Source organism: Calonectris borealis, chromosome 8 (genome assembly GCF_964195595.1).
Source record: "Calonectris borealis chromosome 8, bCalBor7.hap1.2, whole genome shotgun sequence".
In the NCBI taxonomy this organism is placed as follows: Eukaryota; Metazoa; Chordata; class Aves; order Procellariiformes; family Procellariidae; genus Calonectris; species Calonectris borealis.
In genome coordinates, this window is record NC_134319.1 from 32,829,783 (window position 1) to 32,848,015 (window position 18,233).

At 58.0% G+C, this 18,233-nt stretch overlaps 1 protein-coding gene across 2 annotated transcripts in view; it reads left to right on the forward strand.

Moving 5' to 3' along the window:
* Positions 1 to 3,180: 3,180 nt before the first annotated feature.
* Positions 3,181 to 18,233, forward strand: part of ASTN1 (astrotactin 1) — a 56,579-nt gene continuing 41,526 nt past the window's right edge. For both annotated transcript variants that reach the window (XM_075156876.1, XM_075156877.1), the window contains exon 1: positions 3,181 to 3,463. In XM_075156876.1, coding sequence (XP_075012977.1) covers positions 3,181 to 3,463 — 283 coding nt within the window. The remainder of the gene's footprint in view (positions 3,464 to 18,233) is intronic.

Genomic DNA, 18,233 nt, shown 5'->3' on the forward strand with positions numbered 1-18,233 from the left:
TCCTGCCTCCCGGGCAGCTTATTTACCCCGGTAGCCTGCCAGCACCCGGTTCCACCGGGCCGGTCGCAGCCCCCCCGGACCCCGCACTCGGGTGGCTTCCGCCCGGGAAGGGCTCCTTGCCTTCCTCTACCTCCGTCCTCACCGGGGCGGCTGCGAAGCCAGCCCGGAGCAGGGATGCAACTTGCCCAAGGTCACCGAGCGAGCCAGCGGCGACCGAGCCGCGTCTCCCCCGTCGCGCACGGCCGTACCCGGCATCTCCGCCGTGCGGGGCCGCGGCTCCCCCCGCACCGCTCCTTCCCCTTCCCGCCCGCCATCCCACCCACCGGCGGGGTCCCCACGTCTCCTCACCCCCCCGACCCGTCCCATCCCCGACCCCGCAAACTTACCCCAGGCTCCGGCTCAGCGCCGGCGGGGCACCGGTCGCCTCTCCGCCCCGTCCCGCTCCGCTCCGCCTCAGCGGCCCCGGGCCCTGCCCCGCCACCGCCTCCTCCCGGCCGCCCCATGGCCGGGCGGGCAGGCGGCCCCCGGCGGCCCCGCCAACATCCCGCGCCCGCCGCCGCGATCGGGCTCCGGCTGCCGCTGCCGGCCCCGCGCCGGGTCCCGCCGCGCTCCGCGGGCGCCGCCGCCGCCGCCCGATAATATATGCAAAGGCGGCAGCCAATAAAAGGCGCCGCCGGCCTCTTCGCGCCTTCCCATTGGTGATGCCGCGTTGGGCGCGGGGCGGGGCGGAGCGGAGCGGAGCGGCGTGGCGCGGCGCGGCGCGGCGCCGGACACGCGTGGAGCGGAGCGGAGGTCGCGGCCCGCGGGCGCTCAGCCCGGTCAGCGGCCCGCACAGCCGCGGGGGGCTTCCGAGCCCCGCCGGCCTTTCCCCTCCCTCCTTCCCGGCCCCCACGGCCGCGTGTCCCCGCAGAAGGGCCGCGTGGGTCCCCCCACGGTGGCAGTGCCAGGGAGGGGTTGCTGCTTCGAGGCACCGGCTTCGGCCGGACTCTAAAGGAATCTTGGCTATGCCAAATTACACCATCAATACCAGTAAACGATTAACGAGGTTCAGGATGTCACGGGTGGGGTGGCGGTCGGCAGGAGGACGCCGTCGGTGACGCCGGATTTACCGTTCTCTGCTGTTTTCTTTTTAAATGTTTTATTTAGCTGTATGTATTATTCACGCCTCCTACCCTTGTTTGCTCCTCTTCGTGCGGTGTTGGGCATTAGCGGGGTATCGCTCTCAGGGATGCGCCCCGTTTCCAAATGTTTCGTTGCGACCCCTTCCGAATAACACAATTACACTTTTGTTTTCAGCAAAACTCCTCCTTTTAATAAGTTTGTGTCCCCTGGTGAAAGAAGAGCAGCGAAAGGCCCTCTAAAGGGATTTCCCTGTGCCCCCCAAAGGGAGGGCCATGCCCCCCTGAAACGCCGCTGCTCTTTTTTCCTGATTTTTCCTGCTTTTTTTTGCAGGAAAATCGCTTTCTGCCCGCAGCTGCAGCCGACCGGTGCTGGCGGGGGACGGTGCTGCTGAAACACCTTCCCAACTAGCTGACTTCTGAAAACACCCTCACCGTTATATGTTTAGTGCTCGGCTCTGATTGCTAACGAGGCTGGTGTTGAAAATGGGTAATTTCTGGTGAGCATGGCTTTTCCTCCCCAAAATGTAGTGGGTAACGGGGAAGGTTATTATAAATCAGAAAGGGGTCTGGGGAAAGGCACCCGCTGTGGCTCCTCTGCTCGGTGTGTTTGGGGCACAGCGGTGTCCCCTCGCGATGCCCACGCTGGGGGACTTCATGGCTGGCACCAGTGGAGGAGAAATTTGGGGAAATCCCTGCAGCTGCTGCATGGTAAGGGGGAAATCTCTGCAAAACAACAACAACAAAAAAGAAAAGCAAGTTTTTTTTAAAGTAACACGTATCTGCTGTGTGTGGCTTTCTTTGGAGGCACCAGGAGGGATGGAGCTGTGCCCCGCACAAGGAGCCGGTGGGGAGCTGGTGGGATGGGAGCTCCACTTCCAGGGCAGCGATGCTCCGCACCCCTCTGCTCTGCGGGTGTCAGCCAGCAGGAGCCTCCAAGGGGGAAAACCAAACCGGCGTGGCCGTGTGTTCCTGCTGCTGTCGGGTACCGGGGTGGGGCCTGGGCCCGCTCTGGGAGAGGAGAACATTCACCGCCAGAGCATTTAGGCTGCAGAACCACGGGTGTCTGCAGGAAGGTTTGGCAGCCGGGCAAGATGTCAGTGCTGCTTTGAGCTCACTTAGAGTGAAAATAAAAAGCATCCGGTGCAAAAAGAACCAGCAGGTTTGGGGTTGGACCCTTACACTCCCAGTATCTTTTTTTTTTTTTAAAAAAAAAAAAAACACACAGGCTTGGGGACTTTGGAGGTCTGTGACTTCTGTGGCTTTGGAGGTCTGTGATTTTGGAAGTCTGGGACTTCTCCTGGGATTTGGGAGGTCTGGGATTTGGGAGGTCTGGGATTTGGGAGGTCTGGGATTTTTGGAAGTCTGTGACTTCTTTGGGAGCTTTAGAGGTCCATGACTTCTGCTGGGATTTTGGAGGTCTGGGATTTTGGAGGTCCATGACTTCTCCTGGGATTTTGGGGTCTGGGATGTGGGAGGTCTGGGGTTTTGAAGGTCCGTGCCTTCTCCTGGGATTTGGGAGGTCTGTGATTTTGGAGGTCCGTGACTTCTTCTGGGATTTTTGAGGTCTGGGACTTCAGAGGTCCATGACTTCTGCTGGGATTTTGGAGGTCTGGGATTTTGGGGGTCCATGACTTCTCCTGGGATTTTGGGGTCTGGGATGTGGGAGGTCTGGGGTTTTGAAGGTCCGTGCCTTCTCCTGGGATTTGGGAGGTCTGGGATTTGGGAGGTCTGGGACTTCGGAGGTCCGTAATGTCTCCTGGCGGGGGTGGGTACCTGTAAGTTATTCTCAGTGCAGAAGGCGGCACAGGCAGCCGGGCCGGGCCAGGTAGCACCGGCACCCCTCCCGCCACCGCATCGCTCCGCAGCCCTCCCGGTTTTCCAGGGATCCGGGAAAAAAAATGGGGGAGGCGCAAGGCCGGGGAAACCGACCTCCCCGCCCGTGCCGAGCCGTGCCGAGCCGCACGGGGAGGCGCCGGGCCCCGCGTCCCCGCCCCTCGCCGCCGCCGCCCGCCCGCCCGCCCGCCCGGCCGGCGCTGGGAGCGCGGCGCGGGGCTCCAAGATGGCTTTGGCCGGGCTGTGCGCCCTGCTCGCCGGCTGCTGCCTGGCGACGGGCAGCGGCCCCGCCGAGGCGGCGGCGGAGGCGGCGGCCAAGGAGCTGGAGTGTAAGCTGAAGAGCATCACGGTGTCGGCGCTGCCCTTCCTGCGGGAGAACGACCTCAGCATCATGCACGGTTCCTCGGCCGCCGAGCCCAAGCTGCTCTTCTCCGTACGCAACGATTTCCCCGGCGAGATGGTGGTGGTGGATGACCTGGAGAATACGGAGCTGCCTTACTTCGTGCTGGGTGAGCCTCCGGGCGGGCCTGCGGGCAGCGCCGGTACGCGGCGGGTTCCCTCCCCTCCCGGCAGCGGGCCCCGAGCATCCCCGGCTGCGGGGCTCCTCCCTGCGGCACCGGCGTGCGGGTACCCTGCAGCATCTCGGCCCCGGTGCCGGTTCACCCTGCTGCAGCAGCTCGGTGCCGGTTCACCCCGCTGCACATCTCGGCCCCCGGTGCCGGTTCACCCCGCTGCAGCATCTCAGCACCGGCTGCAGCACCGGGCTGGATGCCGCGGAGATGCTGCAGGCCTGGGGTGCTCGGTGCATCCCCGGGTTGGCATCTGCAGGGCTTGTCTCCAGCTCGGTGCATGGCCACCGGCGGCTTGTGCTGGCGGGAGGCCCACAATCTGCTTCCAGCATAGCGGGCTGGAGGTGAAGGTTTCTGCTTTGTCTGCCCCCGAGTAGAGTCACTTTTCCTGCAGCCTGGTGGAAAAATACTCCGGTGCCCAGCATTTCCCATCCCGCCTGTATGTGCCGTCTCCAGTACTCCTGCCCCCAGGTTTTAGGCTTTGGCCTGCTCACATGGTCCAGGTGGTTCCCACCCGCTCTAGCGAGGCCTCTGCGCTTCACCCGCTGTGTGAGGCACATCTGCCCAAACCCGATGGGGCTGCTTCAGTTTTCATCCACCAGAAAAGCCAACGATTTGCTCCTTTGTTTATGCCAGGATCAGAGCAAGGCCTCTGCCACTCGTGTGCAGGGACCCGCTTCCCTCCGCGCCACCTGGAACAAGTTGCTGAGATTTTTAATTTTTAGTGATATTTGTGCAGAATACCAGTTTCCTACCACCGCCTGCATGTAACGCCCCAGGCAAACGCCACCGTCGCTTTCCTAGCAGCCCGGCGGGGTCTGTGCACACCTCCTGCAAGCCGCGTCCATCCGTCGCTGCTCCAGCCGCACCTTGGGTGCCCTGTGAAGTTTTTAAAATGCCACTTTTGTCTGGATGTTGTTCCAAAAATGAGGAACCGGCGTGTTGCTTTGCGTGGCATTGCCCCTCCTGTGCCACCCTTGTGTGTGGGCAGAGCATAACGGTGGCTCCAACCTGTTTTTTCTCCCCAGTGTTTCATCATCTCCCTGGCCCCCAGACCCTTCTGTGGGCAGAAAAGCCCCCAGTCCAGGGTGCTCACATGGGCACCCCCCTTCTCCCATGAGAAAGGCAGAGGCAGGCGGGGGGCTGTTGATGCCATGGAGGGGGGGAATGTGGGGACACCCAGGGATGATTTGCTGGAGGCCAGGGGCCATGTGGGGAGGGGGCAGCGGGCCGGGCTGGCCCCCGGTCCCCTGGTCCAAGCCCTGTGCTGCGGGATGCTGCAGCGGAGGCTGGAGAGCGTTGCTGTGGCAACGGGGCGGCAGCGCGGCGGATGCAGGGGGACGCGCAGGCATGGCCGCCAGCCCCGCGCCTCCTTGATGCCCCAAAGGCGATGTGGGCGCTTGTCCCCTGCCCATCTCGGACCTGCTCCCAGGGAGCTGGACCCCGATGGGCCCCGGGGCCTGGGATGCTGCCAGCGGGGAGCATCTGGGCGGGGATGTACGGCTTTGATCGGGCGGGGGTCCCCGGGCATGGCCCCTGGCTGGTACTGCGGGGATTTCCCTTGGGATTTTTCAAATCCACGAGGTGCCATATGCCGGGCAGCGCAGGAAAGGACCCACCCGCCCTGACAGCCCCCGCTGCACCCAGGGCTTGCACTGATGATGCCAGGCAGGGGTTTGCTTTCACCTCCTTCTGCTTATGGCCACCGGCCAAGTACAAGGACGGCTGGCTCCATGTCAGCGCACCCCGGTGTCCTGGTGGTGGCCGGGCTTTCCTGGGACATTGGTCCCTGGAGAGCCTGTGGGTGCTGCGCCAGCCCCTGGTGCACAGGGGTTTGGGTTGTGGAGACTCAGAGGTGGTCCCAGTACAGGTCTCCCCATCCCAGGATGCTGGGGCTGGGCTGGCAGGACAGGGCACCTCACGGGCCCCCTGTTTGCCAGGGTTTTGGCTTGGTGACGCCTGGGAAATGCCATGTTACATCTCCCTCCCTCCCGCGAGAAAAGGGCTTGCTTTGAAGCTGGCATGGCCACTTTGCCATGTGTGGGTATTATTATTGTTGTTGTGTTTATGCTGCTTTGCCATGTGTGGGTGTTGTTGTTGTTGTTTATTATTATTATTATTATTATTATTATCCTGGGCACTGCTTTTTTATGGCAGAAGCCCTGAAGTGCATAGAGGTCTTGGAAGACCCAGACTTAGTAACTCAGAGGCTGCATCCTCTGGTGCCAGAGAGCCCCCAGCCCCAGAAACCCGTGGGGCAGAGAGCATCGCTGCCGGCGCTGCGCGCTCGGTGGGGACGTGGCCATGTCAGGTCGATGCGTGGAACCGGTGTCAGCGGCTGTTTGGGTTTCCACAAGGCTTGTGCGTGGCTGGAGGGTGCATTTGAGCATCCTTCCAGGAACCTGGCTTCACGCAGTGCTGATTGCACCGTCCCTGGCAAACCCCAGACCCATTAATTGTGCCCACCTTGTTGCGTCTGAACGTATAATAATGTGTCGGAGCGGTGGCTAATCCCCACATCCACCGCTGTGCCACTGAGCCAGGTCTAGTTCAGGGTGTCTCTACTGGGGAGGGAGCTGGGCGACTGCTCCTTCTCCTCTTGGTGGTTTTCAGATCCAGGGCCTGTGTACAGGGAAGGGGTTCCTGAGGGGAGGGGAGCTGCCCCACCGGCTGGCAGGGGCTTGGACCGGACCCCAGGGTGCTGCCCCTGGGCTGGGGAGGGCGCGAGTGTGGGCTTTGAGCACCGGTGCTCCATGGGTGCTCCTGGCAGTGGCACCTTGGCTTTGCCATGTGGGCTCTCGAGCAACTCACTCAAGGTTGCTCCATGCCTCAGTTTCCCCATGAAGATGGCGGGAACCTGCGGGGAGGTGGCTGCAGCAGGCTGGGGGGAAGGGGAAGGGACAAGGGGAGCAGCCAGGAAAGGGTCAGGATTGGGGAGCCCAAAGGTATCCGGGTGTCATCCCCCTCCGGTCCTGGCTGTCCCCCTCAAAACCCTCCTAAATAATTCAAGTGCTTTCAAGCTCTGCTGGCGTTCGTGGAGACCAGCGTGCTCCCCTGCCGTGGTGGCACCTCCCTGCCGTGGTGGCCGAGCCGGACATCCCACCGATGGGCATGTGGGTCAAGGTTTTTCCCCCAGTTAGAGATGTGCTGGGGTCTTTGGAGAGCCATGTATGTTGCTTGCTAAAAATAGGGTGCTGGGGGTGTGTGTTGAACTGGGCACCCCAAAAACGGCTGTCACTCCCCACCTCTGACGAGATGCTCCGGTAACATAATCAACTTAATGATGAGCACGGAGGTTGCGGGCATCCCCTTGCCGCTGGTGGGTGATGTAGCAGGGACTTTGATGGACCCCCCGAGCCAAGCTCTGCCGGGGTTCGCCTATGCCAGGGGGGACGCTGGGGACCCAGGCACTGTCTGCCCGACCTTGGGGTCTGTGGGGGGCGGTGGGAAAGTCATCCGTGGGGACTGGCATCCATCCCCTTCATGCATTTGCTTCTCCCCGCTGCAGGTAGCCGTCAGCTGTGGCTCGGCCGGGGGCTGGGGGGGATGCGCTTGCTTTAGCTTGGCCTGATCTGCTGCCCTGTGGCTTTAGTTTTATATTTATCTTTACTCGAGAGAGTGAGGCGTTGCTTGCTGCTCGCTCTCCGTGCAACATTTTTGGGTCTCACCCCCTCCCCAGCCACCCCGGTGCAAGACGCAGGTGTGTCGAGTGCGTTGGTGCTCAGCCCTCCCAAACGTGGGGACCCCATGGTTCCTCCCAAAACAGAGGGATATTTTGGGGGATTACTACCGCTGGTTTATGGTGAGGGGAGGCACTTCGGCAGGGCTTTCAGCTGCTTCGTAGCTCCCTTTGCTAACGAACGGAGCGTGTTTTAATTGAGCTGGCCGCCTTCTTGTGCACGTGCTGCCTCGCTGCCCGCGTTCGCTCGGGAGCAGCTGGGTGGCACGCGGTCCCCACGTGCATCACCTTTTTGTGCTCGTAGCCATAAAAACCCACAGGGTTTTATATGCATGACCTCAAAGGGACTCTGATACCACCTCCCCCGTTTTGCTGCGAGGTTTTTTTCCCACCTCCTGAATTTTCGGGCAGCGGTGAGGGCGTGGGAGCAGGGATGGGGCTGCTCGCTGGTGCGCGCCGAGCTGCCTGCATTTAAAAGCACCCGGTTTCATCCTGCTTTGAATCAAGGAAACCTTCATTTGAAATGGTCGCCTTTCATCTCGTTTTACGTTTCTTGCATTAGTTGTATTTTTTCCTGAAGGGAGGCCGAGTCTCACTGGTCGGTGGCTATTAAGAAATGCTAATTAGCAGCTCAATATTCCCTGTCCGCTAACCTTCACACCCCCTTCTTCCTCGCTGCTTGGCTCGGCAGCATCCAGCCGCATTTGATATGTCATTAACTGGATTCATACTCCTGCGGGCTGCTAATTTTTGTGGGCCCCATCCTTCGCAGGTTACAAACCGGCGAGCGGGGTATTTATTAGCATTCTAGCTTCCCGCGGCCCCTTGGGCTCGGCGGAGATTTGCAATGCAATTAAAAACTGCGCAAAAGACGGCGTCTTTGGCTCCTTTGCCCAAGTAATGCACTAGATGTTTGAAAAGCAAAGTCTTGAAATGCAGTTTTGTGCATAAAATGGATTTGAGGAATGAGAAAGCGGAGCTGATGGGTTGAACCCGTGCATTCTGGGCACCGGATAATTCAAGATCTTGAAATACTGGATGGTTTCTTGTGTCCTGTTTTTTTTTTTTTCCCCTGAGCGTGGAGGAGCTGAAGGAGCTTTTTCTGCCTCCCTTGGTTTCCAGCCCAGCTGCCGTGCCCTGAAACTGGGGCAGTGCAGCCCCTCGCCCCCTGACTTCCCCGCTCCCCATCGCCCTCACGGGAGCCTTGGCAGCAGAGGATGGAAGAAGGTTCTGAACTTCAATGATTTTAGTAGATTATCATAAACTCCGGCCTTAATACAAGCTGTCAGGATTTCAAATTATCTTACTTTTAAATTAAATAGATTCCTTTTTAAATACAAAATCAATTCTAATTTTTTAGAGGGGTGAGATTTTTCAAAGGCACCGATGAGTTGGGCATATTTAACTGCTCTTGAATATCTCCCTGAAATAGCTAATCAATTTTTTTTGTTAAATCTCTGCTAAGCTCTTGACTGGGCTGGTGGATGCTCTGGCCATGACTTCCCTGGGTTAATAACGGGGGGGTAGCACCGGGGGTCGTGGGGATGCGAGACGGACCGCCGCGGGGATGCAGGCTGCCGCTAATCGGGGTGACGGGCTGCCGGCGTGCCTGCCCGCCCCGGCTCTCCTTGCAGGCTGCGCGGGGAAGCAGCAAGACGTGACACGTGTCAGCTCTCATCCATGTCCCGCACGTCTTCCCACCGCCGCGGACTGCGGGAGGTGGTGTCCCTGCCCTGTCTGCCCTCGACCCCCGGCTCCTCAATGGCCCCGGAGGAGGGAAGCAGGAGCCAAAGGACTGCAGGATTGTGTTATCCCTTCTTTTTTTGTTCACTTCCACGTCAAGTGAGAAGAGCATCCCATTGGGTTTTGGTTGGGGGTTGCTCGAGCCTGCTCCTCTCGCTTGGGTCTGGGTGCCGGTTGTGGGTCCCAAAGCTGGTGGCACGCAGGGCAGCTCTTTGGTCCCAGCTCTCCGCGGTGGGGAGGCAGGTCTTGGGGTGTTGCGGTGCTGGTCCCCAGCTCAACTTCATTTCCACGGGAGGCGAGGGCACCCCAGTATCACCACTGGAGCTCCCCTTCCCCGTCACGTGTCCCCACCCTGCAAGACCAGGGCACGGCAGAGGGCTGCAGTGGGGCTGGTCCCACCACGAGACCCACAGCATCGCTCTGGTGCGAACCTTGCACCTGGAAATAGGTGTAATGATGAAATAATGGAGCAAATATTAAGAAATTCTTAAGTACCTAGAATATAACCGAGTTAAATTATACCAGAGGAGCTCAATTGCCTTGCTTAGATTGATTGAATTACTAAATGAGCCTGACTAATGGAATGGAGTGGATATATTGGACTTTTACTCAAGATCCTGAAATAATTTCTCTAATAAGATTGTGAGCCATTAATTGAACTTGGCTTTGATCCTGGACACTGTCGCATGCACTGAAACCCAGTGGTATGATCTATGCTCCCACGTGCCCGGCCGAGAGGGCGGCCGCTGGCACCTCCCAGCCAGGCGGCTTGGAGGGCAGCCAGGGGCTTCACTGGGGGGGTCCCAACCCACCCACGCCAAGACCTGCGGTGGGGAAGGGACCCCAAAACACCCCGTCTTGGCTGCCTGCCTGCCCCGTGGCAAAACCCGCCCTGGCAGTGGGATGCGCTTAATTCCCTTCTGCTGACAGCGGCTGATCGCCTGGCCAGGGTCCTAACCCCGGTTCCCATCGCTGTAGGGTGAATTTGAGATGGATGCTTTGGGATTTACGTCTCCTGCAAATCCAGGGGTGCCACCTTCTTCCTACACCCCCCTGGAGTGGTTGGTGCCAGTGGTGGGACGTTGCCCGTAGCATCCAGAGCGCTGCTGGTTGCCCAGTCTGTGGTGCGAGATGCTTCCCTCCCCATCAGTGGCCTCCTCCTTTTTTCTCCATCAAACCCGGCCCATCACTGAGACTTCAGTGCTGCTGCACCTCCTTCCCCCTCTGATGCTTTGGTGCTTGCTTTTTGCACTGGAGATGTCCTCTTGGGTGCTGGCAGCAGAGGCCAGCGTGCCCTGAAGGGTGCCACCAAGGCCTGGGGCTTGCAAAGCTTCCAGCAAAGCAGAGAGGGACCTGCCGAAGGGATGCATCCTGCTCTGGACCTGCCCTGGAGCACCTGGTGGGACAGGATAGGCTCATCTAATGGGGTTTGGGTGCAAACTGCTGGTGGGACCCTGTTCCTGCCCTCGCTCTTGGCCATGCAATGTAAACCTGCCCTCTCCACATCCCTTTTCCAGCTGAAGATGGGGCAGAGTGGGTGAGGTGACCTGCTCAGAGCACCGAGCACATCCCCCATGCCTGGTCGCACACTCTCCTCCAGGTGATGAAGCTCAGCACCAGCCTCAGCTACAAGCTGGGGCAGCCCTTTAAACCCAGCAGCCGGGCTGGAAAATGCTGTAGGAAAGTGGGCAGCATCCCTGGGAGGAGCACGGGGTCCCCCATGGCCAAATTGGGGGTGTCCGAGGCTCAGGAGGGAGGCACAAGGGGCACCTCCCCATCCTTATGGACACCTTGCGCCTATGCTGTGCCCATCGCCCACCCGTTCTCTTACTGGGAGCGGAGGTTTCAGGGGCACGGCGGATGTAGAGGGCCTCTTGTCTATTTTTTCTTAACCAGGGAAAAAAAAAAAATAAGAAATAGGGATTTCGTCTCTGGGAACCCGTTGCCACAGCAACCGCGCATCCAGCCGGCTCCAGCGGCAGCGGGGCTGGGAGGGGATCTCACTGACCCAGAAAGCAGAGGGGGAGCGGGCCGTGGGGCCGCTCGGTGTTTCAGTGGTGGGTGTCAGGGTCCGGCAGCACCCGGCAGGGCGGGCAGGGGATTGGCGCTCAGCCAAGGGGGCTGTGGGGGCCTGGCCCCCCGTTTCGGCTGGATGGTGCAAGAGCGATGCTCCCGGCTCCCTTTAATCACTCCCAGCCTTAATTTCTCAGACCGCATCCTAGCAGGGATCTCAGGATCTCTCCCGTTCCCATGCCGAGACCTCTCCCAGTTTCAGGGGTCGCACTGCCCACATGGGTGCTCCTCAAAGGCCCCCAAAGCTTTGCAGGCGTGATTTACCCCCAGGAATTGGCTGTGGTCCATGCGGTGGAGGAGACCCTCGAGCAGCCGCACGCCTCCCTGACGCCGCTATCTCACCTCTGCTCTCCCTACTCCAGCGGCATTTGCTCCTGGGCTGCAGCCCATTTCTTAGCATTTTATTTTATTTTATTTTATATTTTATTTTATTTTATTTTATTTTATTTTATTTTATATTATTTTATTTTTAATGGTTGCTTAGCCAGCTAAATGGAGGCTCTGAAATCATCCCTCTTGAAGTCTCGCTGCAGAGCGGTCCTTCACATGAAGGAATTTTTGCCTGGCAGGATTAAGGCAGCGTCTGAATGGTGACGGCTCTGTTATTTAAGACTGGTTGTCCTTTTTGCAAATTGCCGGGTTCTGGCTTCTCTGCAGCCTGCCTGGCTGTGGCCGGCGGCTCACCCCGAGCAGCGGCGCTCTGGAGGCTGGGGGATTTGTCTATAGATAACGCAAGATTTTTGTTTGCCATGTTCTGGTCACCCCGCTATGGCTTAACGCTGAGAAAGCACCCGGAGGAGAGCATCCTCTGCTCCCGCACGCCGCCTTGGTATTTCTGATCCTGTTTTGCTGCCCTGCAGTCGGGGGATGCTCGGGATGGATGCTCACCCCGCGGCGCCGGCGCTGGGCTCTTTGCTCTTTGGGGTCTGGTTTGGGACGCGGTCTAAGCTGACCCCACGCTTTGCTTTGTTGTGGGGCCTTATTTGCCGGTGACGGGCGCGGGCAGGGGTCTGAGCCTGTCCCCTCCACCGTGTCCTGTCCGCAGAGCCTGAGATCTGCTGGGGAATGGGCAGGGGCTTTTTTCACCATTTATAATTGAAGGGAGGGTAAAGGGTCCTTGAGACACCCTCTATCTGGTGGTGGCACATTGGTCACAGAAGTTTGGGGTCCATGGCCCCAGTGCAGGAGGAGACACGGTCCCGTTCCTGGCTGGCTCTGAGGCATTTCAGTAATTAGGATGACTAACGAGCGCAGCAGAGCAAGCAGCTATGGGGGATGCACAGAGCTGGCTTTGCTCCCGCGGGGAGCTGATCCAGCTGAAAACTAACCTGGTGGAGGAAAGAAGTTGGAGAAGGGTTGGAGAAGGCAGCAGGAGATGTTAAGGAGATCCTGCCCGTGCCCTTGCGTGGACACAGATCGGCCCGGTGAGGGCTGTGTTGCCTTGGGAATGCTCTGCGAACCGGGTCCGCAATCCAAGTGAAACCATCGCCTGGCTGCCGGAGCCCTTTGGGATGGAGGTCTGCCTGGTGGGCAGGGGAAACCGGGTACAGGCAGAACCTTGACCTTGGTTTTTGGCGGTGACACCTCCTGTTCCTCTCTCCTGCACCCCTACCCTCCTCCCCTGCCAAAAATCCTGGCCACGATGTCACCGTCACAACACAGTGGCTGCCTGGGAAAGCAGATATTAGCAACCCCGAAATATCCCAGGGACAGGCTCTTGTGTGATGGGAGAGAGTTACCATGGAAACCTCCTTCAAATAAAAAAAAAAAAAAAGAAAAAAACCCGAAATTTAAAGCAGCCCTTGTAGCTCAGAGGAACTGTAGACCTTATTATGGGTTTTGGCAACCCCCCCTTTTTCTTTTATTTGTTCCAGCTAAAAGCTCCAGGAGACAAGGCAATTAATTTGAGCATCCCAAGGGGAGCGAGAGAGGGAGGGCGCGGTGCTGGGAACCCGCTGCCTGGGCCAGTGGGCTCCCAGTTGTCCCCGGTACCACTGCCCCGCAGCCACCAAATGCCCTCTCATAATGGGGTTTATCCACCATGGATGAAGAAGCAGGGTGTTTTTTTAGAAGAGGTAGCTTAAGGCTTAAAAATCCCCTTCCTAGCTGTGGGGATCGGTCGAGCTGGCTTCGGTGGGGAAGGGGAGATGCCTGGGAGAGGAGACACCGAGCTCCCAAATTTTCTTGCTGTGGCTGCAGGGTCCCAGGGGGGCTAAGTCCAGCTCAGTGCAGACTTTAAATTGCTGCGGTGCTCTCAGCCCATCTGCTTCCCTAACGATGTCCCCAGTGTCCGCAGCTACTGGGAAATCTCTTGGAAATGTCAGGTTTGGACCGGAGAGCCCGCCGTGCCTCCCACCGCCCTGGGCTGGCCCCGAGCTCCTCTGGGCGCTGCTTTCCCGGTGGCGGTCGTGCCGGTGCGGAGCTGTTTTCCCATCTCAGAGTTGCGTCTCCCCAACGTTCCCTCTATTGCTCAGCCAGAAATAGCCGGGCTCTGGCATTCGCTGCTTCGGGAGAGCTCTGGAGAGGAGCAGCGATGAGACTCGAGAGCCATCGCGCTGCCCGTGGAGCTTCTGGCTTTCTTGCTGGCAAAAGGGACAAGCCAGGGAGTTTGTCTTTGCAGACATGATACGTGTGGCCTGGGAATTTGGGGGGAATTACAAATGTCTCTGCCGGCCCGTGAGCAGGGAGCTGCAGGGGTCTCGTCCCAGCTCACACCAAGGCGCAGCTTTAGCTGGGCTGGGATGTGGGTCCAAGCATCCGCAAGCAAGAGAGTGCCTGAAACATCTTTCCAGGGAAAAATCAAACCAATTTTAGTAGCTTTTCAGCAGGAACTGCTCTCTTCCCGGGTGTGCCATGCTCCTGGCTTGGACCTGGTGGGTAGGAGAAATAGCACAACCCCCTCGGTGGATGGTGGAAACGCCTGTGAGCCGGGGAGGGGAGTGCATCGCATGCGTCGAGCCCGCTTAGTCAACCTTGGACCCGGGCTGGCTTCCACAGCTTTTTATTATCATGTTTCCCCCTTTTCTTGCTGGCTGAGTAAGGCACGTCACTGGTTAATAGCCGGAGGACTCAGCCTCAAGCTGCCAGCCCCGAGCATCCCCCCGCAGTCCCCCCACGCGGGGACAAACTGGGGTGAAGGGATGTCCCACAGGCACTGGGGCTGGGGGCTGAAGGAGGGATGCGGAGGTTCCCGGGATGGACGTGGTGCATGTCTCCCCACGGGATGGTGGTGGCGTGGTCAGCCTGGGCTGGATCCAGCCACCTCCTTGTAATTAAAGCCCGGTGCCAGGGAAGAAGGGCTTTTTACATTGTGAAATGTGTATGAAACGCAGCTGTGCCGGCAGCGGGAAAGCATCGGGATGGTGGAGGGAGGGCGGGAAAGGCAGGACAATGAGATGGGAGGAGAGGCGCGACGGCAGGAGGTAGAAAATAACTGGAGGGACCACGCAAAAGCCGAGGGGCGTTAGGAGCAGTGATGGGGGGTACTGGCCACGGATGCAAGCTGTGGCATCCCTGGTGGCTTCTTGAAGCTGCCGTGCATGGAGCCCAGTAAAGTGCCCTTTGGAGCTAATCTCCGCAGGAATTAATGGCTGGTTTCATACTGGGTGGCAGTATCCGTGTCCTGGGAATAGCACTGCAGAGGCCACGGCCCTGTATTTAGCGGGTTTCTGGCCGAGGAAGGGAGGAGGTCGCAGGTTGCCCCTGGTCTTGGCAACAGCCAGAGCTCGCAGGGATAAAGCAAAGATGTGTCCGTAAATGCGGGAGTTTGCAGTTACCCAGTGCTCAGAGTCGGGCAGGGCTCTTTGCTCTCCAGACACCGAAAATGCAGCTCACTCCTCGCCTTGATTTAATTTTGTTTGCTTACAGAAATGCTGCTTATTTGCTAACATGGGATGCTGCTTCCCTTTGGCGCAGGAGGAGCGAGAGGCAGCCCCTTGCTCAGAAACCCCCCGGTCGCAGGGGTGCTGCCCTCGCCGGGGCGACCCTCGGCACTTTACTGTGCTGGAGCATCCCGGCTCCATCCCTTTTTCTCTGGCCATCCCAGATTTCAGTCCTAAACTAAGAAAATAAGTAGAGTTTCCTCCTTTTTTTTTTTCCCCATGCGAACGCAAGGGAACTTTCTGCCCGTGGTTATGACATTGGGGTTTCCTTTTCCCTGCCAAAGGTGCGAGCCCTGCCTGCAAAGAGGGCTGCACTGCCGTGCGATCTCGTTAAAGTGATGGGTGCTGAAACCGAAGAGCGACGTTACATAATTTGGACTGCAATGCAGAAACACTTGCTTAATTTTTAATTACCCAATTGCGCTCGACCTGGGAAGTGGGGTTGGCCCGCGGGCATGTGCGAGGGGGCCTGGCTGGCAAAGATGATGGGAAAGCCTTCCTTCATGTTCCCGTCCCTTCCGGCACGGTGGGAAGAGATGTGTCCCCGTGGCACCGGCATGCACAGCAGGAGCAGGGCTGAGCCGCGGCGGCTGGGAAGGATGCTCTGTAGCCACCCCGGGGACCGAAGGGTGTCCCATTGAGCCGTGGGAGAAGGGATGCAGGTCTGCAAAGGTCTTTGAAGTTTCTCCGGGTCACAGTGTTAGATAAATGGAAGACACCGTGGTTGCTTTGCATCCAGATTCCCTGTAGCTGCTGGTAAAAGAGCTCCGAGTGCCTCCTGGGGTGGGTTTGTTGGGATGTGGGAGAAACGGTGAAGGAGCTGCCATAGACCTCAGCACCGTTTCTTCCCCTCCCTATTCTCCCCCTCTTTCAAATCCCTGCTCTGCACTTTCTGTCCTTCCTACAAAGGCAGCCACCTCAGAGCAGCTCAGGCTTCAAAGTTCCCAAAATAACAAAGGTTAAAACAAATTAAAAAAAAAAAGAGTCGCTGCAAGATCAAGTCGGTGCCCCACTCGCACCTGGGCTCGGAGCTTCAAAGTGCCTGCAAAGAGCCCCCCATGGTGTCTGCGGTTGGGCATCTCAATGCTTGGAGTCCTGTCTTCATCCTCCTGAAGTCGAGGGAAATTTGGCAGTAGCCAGCGTGAGACCGTGGGTAATTGCATCCATTGGAAGTGGTGGTGGGGTCCTGCTGCTTTTGCTGCCCGTGGGGGCAACCTGGAGAAGGTCTTTCATGGAGGAGAGGGTCGTGGTGGCTGTGGCGATGGGCAGGTCCATGCGGGTGAGATGGGTGTCCTCGGGACTGTGTCCTGCACCTGCCGGTCCTGTCCCCTGGCCAGGCAGGTGGGCAAATAGCTCCTCGCAGGGAGGCTCCATGCTCAACACGGTGCTTTGTGCCTCTGCTGGCTCCGTTGATTTATATAGATCATCAATATGACAATTATATACACCTGCAGATTTAATTACCTCCATTTTCGTCAGGCGGTGACAGATTTATACCTCTATTCAGTTCCTGTAAATCTGAAACAAGCTTGACTAGACCCAAAAGTCCTCCCATTGATCACCGCGCACTGGCTGGTCTCTGGCCCTCTTGACAAGCTCTTCTTTCAAGAGTGATAAATTCAAGATACACAGTCAACTTTCTCCCCTTCTACATCTTTCTTCCTTCTTTTTTTTTTTTTTTTCCTTCTCATTATCTTTCAAAGCCTTTCCACAAACTTGAAAATGGAGCTTGAAATCAGGTAAGAGCTTTCAAGTACCGAAGAGCTTACGACATTAGGCTGTAGCCCATGCCTGCCTTCTCCATCCCAGTATGGGGCCACCGGTGAGGATTCATCCTGCCCCCAAGACCAGGATCGGTCCCTCCAGTGGAGGTGGGAGGAAGAGGAGGACCACCTCTTGGAAAACCTCTTGGCCCCACTGTTGGCAGGAGAGCAGACAGGATTATTTCAGTCCTGTTTCACACCCTGGGAGGGCCACCTCATCTCTCCCATGCCTCAGAGGACAGACGGGTCCTGGCTTTCCCCCCAGGAGATGAGGAATGAGCAGCCGTGCTCGTTTCCTGTGCCGAGCATGAGAACGCCAAAAGAACGTCTAATTTGCCCGACCTCTTGGCCTCTGTGCAAGGAGCACTTAAACAAATTAGTCCGCAGGAGCAGGCTGAAGTTTACCCTTGAAGCGAAGTCCATGTCATCGCTGTAATGCATCCCTTCACCTCCCCTGCCAGTCCCACCACCGCCGCTGCCTGACCTCGCCTGTACGATATGCTCTGATGTCTTGCTAAGTGCCTGGCAGATGGGCTGGAGTGGCCGGCCATTACCTTCCCTGCCAGCCCGCGATGGATATAAATAGCCCTTTGCCTCCCTGTGAAAATCACTGGCTGGCTTGGAAAGCTGGAGGTAATCTTGGCAGGCGTCTTGGGTCAGTAGGGTCTGACGGCATGGAGGGCTGGGGTTTGGAGGGGGGGAGTTGCTGGCTGGGTGGTGAGAGGCTGTCTCAACGGAAGGGAGGTGCCTTGGGGTCTCCTTCCCCCAGCAAGGCAGTGTCTGGAGGAGCAGAGGGTCTCAGCCGCTCCTGAAGGGACACGTTGATGCGGGATGCATCCTCCAAGGGTGGCCTGGGCAGCACCTAGCTGGCTTTGCAGCCACCCTCCATCCCCAAGACACTGGGCAGTGTGGGAGACAGCGGGTTTGTGGTCCCTTGGCATCTCCAGCCATGGCAAGTAACTGATACTTGGGGGAAAAAAATGTAAAACCCACAGCATATATTGCGTGGCCCTTTCCCTACTGCCGAGGTCTGTGCTGCAGAGATTTCTCGAGCTGGGATTTGCCTCTGGGCTGTCTGGCTCGATAGCCGCTGGTCTTCCCTGAATTCGATTCCTTTCTCAGTGCTTTCATATTTTATGGTGGATGAAACAGAGCCTTTTGTTAGTTTTTAGACTCCTAATTCTTGCAAAGTGAGAAATAGTGAATAATCATTGCCTTTCCCACTGCTCCACTGGCTTCATGATTTTATAGGCTTTTACCATGTCCCTGCTCAGTTATTTGTTTTCTTTGCTGAGGGGTCCTAACGCAGTTGGTTTCTCCTCTCCACAAAGCCATTTCTTGTAGCCCTCCTCCGAACCTTCCTAGCTCTGCCTCCTCCGTTACGAGATGAGTGACCTGAATACCTGAGATCGGCTTGCTTTCACCAAAGTTGAATTTCACCTGCCCACTTCCTTGCCCACGTTCCTCCAGAACTTCACAGCTTTAGCTTTGTGGAGACTAAATTTAGTGTTGGTGACCAACTTTGTCATTCACCTCCTCTTCCAGAGCGTTTCTGAACAGCTGAGGTCCTG